The 3,785-nt window shown below is 45.4% G+C and overlaps 1 protein-coding gene across 1 annotated transcript; it reads left to right on the top strand.

Moving 5' to 3' along the window:
• The first annotated feature begins 352 nt into the window (after positions 1–352).
• Positions 353–3,202, top strand: LOC123441784. The gene is made up of 4 exons (XM_045118019.1): positions 353–485; positions 576–611; positions 2,687–2,802; positions 2,894–3,202. The coding sequence occupies exons 1-4, from the start codon at positions 353–355 to the stop codon at positions 3,200–3,202; spliced, it is 594 nt and encodes a 197-aa protein (XP_044973954.1).
• The last annotated feature ends 583 nt before the right edge of the window (positions 3,203–3,785 follow it).

The raw sequence follows: 3,785 nt of genomic DNA, 5'->3' as shown, positions 1-3,785 counted from the left end.
TTCCTATATTCAACCCGCAGTACAAATCGAATCAGTACGAGGGGAAAAAACTAGCTGCCTCGCGGTACTCCGCCGCCGCCTCCGCCCACCTCCAGCCACGCAGCGCGTGCCGCCGGCCACCTCCTGCCATGCCCCGCCCTCCCCCGGCTCACTTCGCGTCGCTGGGCATCTAAACAACGCCCCCGTGCCCCCACCTTCGACCCCCACCAACCACCGCCCTCTCTACCATCATCGGGCGCCACCAGCGACCACCCACCCACCCACTCGCGCCGATCTCGGCGACCCATGCGCACCCGAGATCTGGCGCCCCCAGACGCCAGCCTAGGATCTCGCGAGCCCCAGCCGCCAGCCTATGAACTCGCGAGCCCGAGCCTCCACGCTTTTCTTCCCTGTTCTCCGCGTCAAGATCGACAGTGCCAGTGCCCATGCTGCGTTCCGGGGCAGAGGCGCTGCTGCGGCGGCTGCGCCACTCCAATCTGGGCGTGGTATGAGCCCGACTCTTCACCTCGTCCGATATGAGGCGAATTAGTACCTTGTAGTCAACTGATTTCATTTTCTTGCTCCTTTTATTTCAGGCAATTTGCCATCCGGAGGAAATGCCAACTACTGTGGTATCCGTTAACCCATTTTTGAACTTTTTTTTCAAGCCTGTGTTTGATTTGTCTTTGTTAAACCTATAGTACTGTTTGTTACTCCTTCCTTTTCAAAATAAACCAACTTTCAAATTTCAAGTGTTTGCAAGATTCACAGATCGTGTTAGGGCGCACTGTCACTTCAGATAAACCAATACATCCAACTAGTTTTTTTCCTGATGCTCCAATTGCACTGGTCACTCTTGATATCTGATAAAGTTTTCTTTTGCTAACTCCCGTAATGCGGTTAAAACCTACAATATTTCTGGCCAAACCTTTCATAACTCCCCATTTACTCTGCTAATATTTTTACGGTCCCCTATGAAAGAAAAGACATGTTATCGCAAGCTTGCGACATTATATTCCTCTTCTTCTAGAAGGCATTATTTCTATGAATTTATTACATAATTCGTAAGGTAGTATACGCTTACATGGGGCTTCTCTGTTGCTTTTATCAGTCAGGCTTTCTTGAAATGATAGCAAACTTGTACTTCTTTGGATATATATCACTACCTGCTCCCACTAAATGAGTCGATGTTAGAGTGGAGCAGATCAAGTTGTTGTTTTTATGCTACTTCCAGAGTTGATGAAGATCTATTTTCTGAACTTCAGAGCCATAACTGGAGAGTTATTGCTGTAGGTAAGCATAAATCAGGATGACATGTTAATTTTCCTTCTCATGCCATTTTAAGCAAGCCCTTTTGGATTAGGACTTCATTGATGATATATATTCGGTGTAACTCATGATGTTTTACATATTTGAAAGAGGGTCTAACATCACCGTTGAGGGCTATTAATATTCTTCTCATGATCCAGATAATGAATGTGAAATGAAATATTCGGGAGTTGTAAATATTGGCAAGCTTCAAGAGCTGCTTATCACTTTGACTACTTCTCCCCTAATAATAAAGCACGTAGCGCTTTTGCCGTCCGGCGTGGCAATTTTGCATAAAAAACCCTGTGCTTTATTGAAATCAACTCGTAGTCCTCCATTAAGTGGAAAAAATGTTTCATTTTTTCAAAACAACCCCTGTCCCATTACCTCCGTCTTCCCCACCCCGCAGACCTCCTGCCCCCTTCGTATCTAGATCGAGACACAAAGAGAAGAAGAGGGGAGCCACCACCGCCCGCGTCATCCTTCGTCCTAGTCAACCCCCGCCTCAACTTCAACGACGCCTCGATCCCCGGCGAGGTCTGGTGAAGGCATGGGCAAGGGGCGCCAGGAATAGCGAGATCCAGTCCGACATGGTTGGAGCTATCGGAGCCCATGGCCGTCGGCGAACTCCAAGGTGCGGCGCTGCAGATCGGGCGGCAGCGGCGGCAGGTTGGGCACCAGAGGCGGTAGCCTGGGAACCAGATCCTTGGCTTCGTCAACGACACCACCAGCGTCGCCGCCCTTCCCTTTCAGCTCCCTCTCGTCGCAGGACATGAGGAGCGCCACCAGCAGCAGCAGGAGCGTGACGGCCAGATGCTTCGCCATTGCTAACCAAGAAACAGCAATATAGTGCGAGTGGAGATCTATGCTACTCGTTTTCCCCCTCTGCAATGAGCAAAGACGCGTTGTGCTCACGAGTGCTGCGTACGTTCACCTGAAACAAGCAGAGATCTCCAAATACACCAGGAACCTTGCTCCAGCCAACCGTGTGATTCTGTTGTCAGGCCCTGCAAGTAAGCCATCTTCATCATAGCAGCTCAAGGACTTTGCTTAGCCATTCTCCCGCTGCTTTGGACCAAGTAATTTAAGCCACATATGCATTTTGATGTTGATATTTGTATGAGTTACTGGTAGCCTTTTTAGCTGTACTGAATTTTGATTTCGTGCTCATGGTTTTGTCATTCACATAATTGAAAGAATAGATACGTGTTTTTTTACTACTGATATCTCAGGAAATTAAATGCTCTTACTTCGTTATATTATTTAAATTGAATCAGATCTCCTTAAGTTTCTTACCCTGGATAAATTAGGAAGTGACACAATACTTTGGCCTATTTCCAGCTGCAGTTTAACCTTATCTTGACTATTATTGCTCTATTGGACATTTTTGGGGTTTCAGGTTGGGCTTTTGCTGATTCAGTTCTGCACCGGCTGGCACCTCTCTGGATTGGGGCACGAGGGCTTGAATTTAATTGGGAGTACATATTCCGAGGACTTGAAGCAAATGCCAATCTTGTAATGCTACTACATAGTGTGAAAAATATGAAGTCAGGTTCCTTGTTTTCGTTATCCTGATTTCAGAAGACTTACTTTTGTACTTCTGCAGGTGATGACCCTCTCCCTTGCTGCATTAGGATCCTTGATGTGTCTGAGGAAGAACAAACCTAGGACTTTAATTCCAATAATTTATGCATGTGCTCTACTTCTGGAAACAATGCCATCTATCACCAGGTTATCCCACTATCACGCTGCAGTAACCCTCAAAGGGAATAATTATCATGCTCCAACATATGTTGATATTCTTATTTCCTTTTTTAAGAAACAGTTCTTGGTTATGCCGGTGAATCTAGCAGGATTCGCGTTGATGTATGCGCAAAATTTAAGTAGAAGTGACATTCAATTTTTAACTATATAAGTTTGTTCATGGGTGATTCCAAACGACTCATTGCAATGTTGTTTTAGTGGTAGTTTTTTCCAACTTTGTAAGCATTTTTTTTACATCCGGTGCAACGCACGTGCCCTTTTGCTAGTATTACTAATGTGGATACTTTTCTTGACGAAGAAGGTATCTCACATGGCTTCTCAGCGACTTACACACCTCAACAAAATGGAGTTGTTGAGAGGAAGAACCAGACTCTCATTGATATGGAAAGAACGATGCTTGATGAATACAAGACGCAAAGACACTTTTGGGCAGAAGCCATAGAAACAACTTGTCACACCATAAACTGACTCCACACAAGCTTCTCGGTAAAACGACATACGAACTACTCACCGGTAACAAACCCCAAGTTGGTTACTTTTGAGTATTCGTCTCAAAGTGCTACATTCTTGATAAGCATCATCGTTCTAATTTTTTTCCTAAATCTCATGATGGTTTCCTACTTGGATACGATTCACACTCTCACACTTACCAGGTCTACGAGATCTTCTATCAAAAAGTTGAAGAGACGGTAGATGTGAAGTTTGATGAACCTAATAGTTCACAAGTCGACCAA

Source organism: Hordeum vulgare, chromosome 3H (genome assembly GCF_904849725.1).
Source record: "Hordeum vulgare subsp. vulgare chromosome 3H, MorexV3_pseudomolecules_assembly, whole genome shotgun sequence".
Lineage (NCBI taxonomy): Eukaryota > Viridiplantae > Streptophyta > Magnoliopsida > Poales > Poaceae > Hordeum > Hordeum vulgare.
The sequence above is the reverse complement of the archived record's forward strand: the minus strand, read 5'-3'. Positions and strand labels throughout refer to the sequence as shown.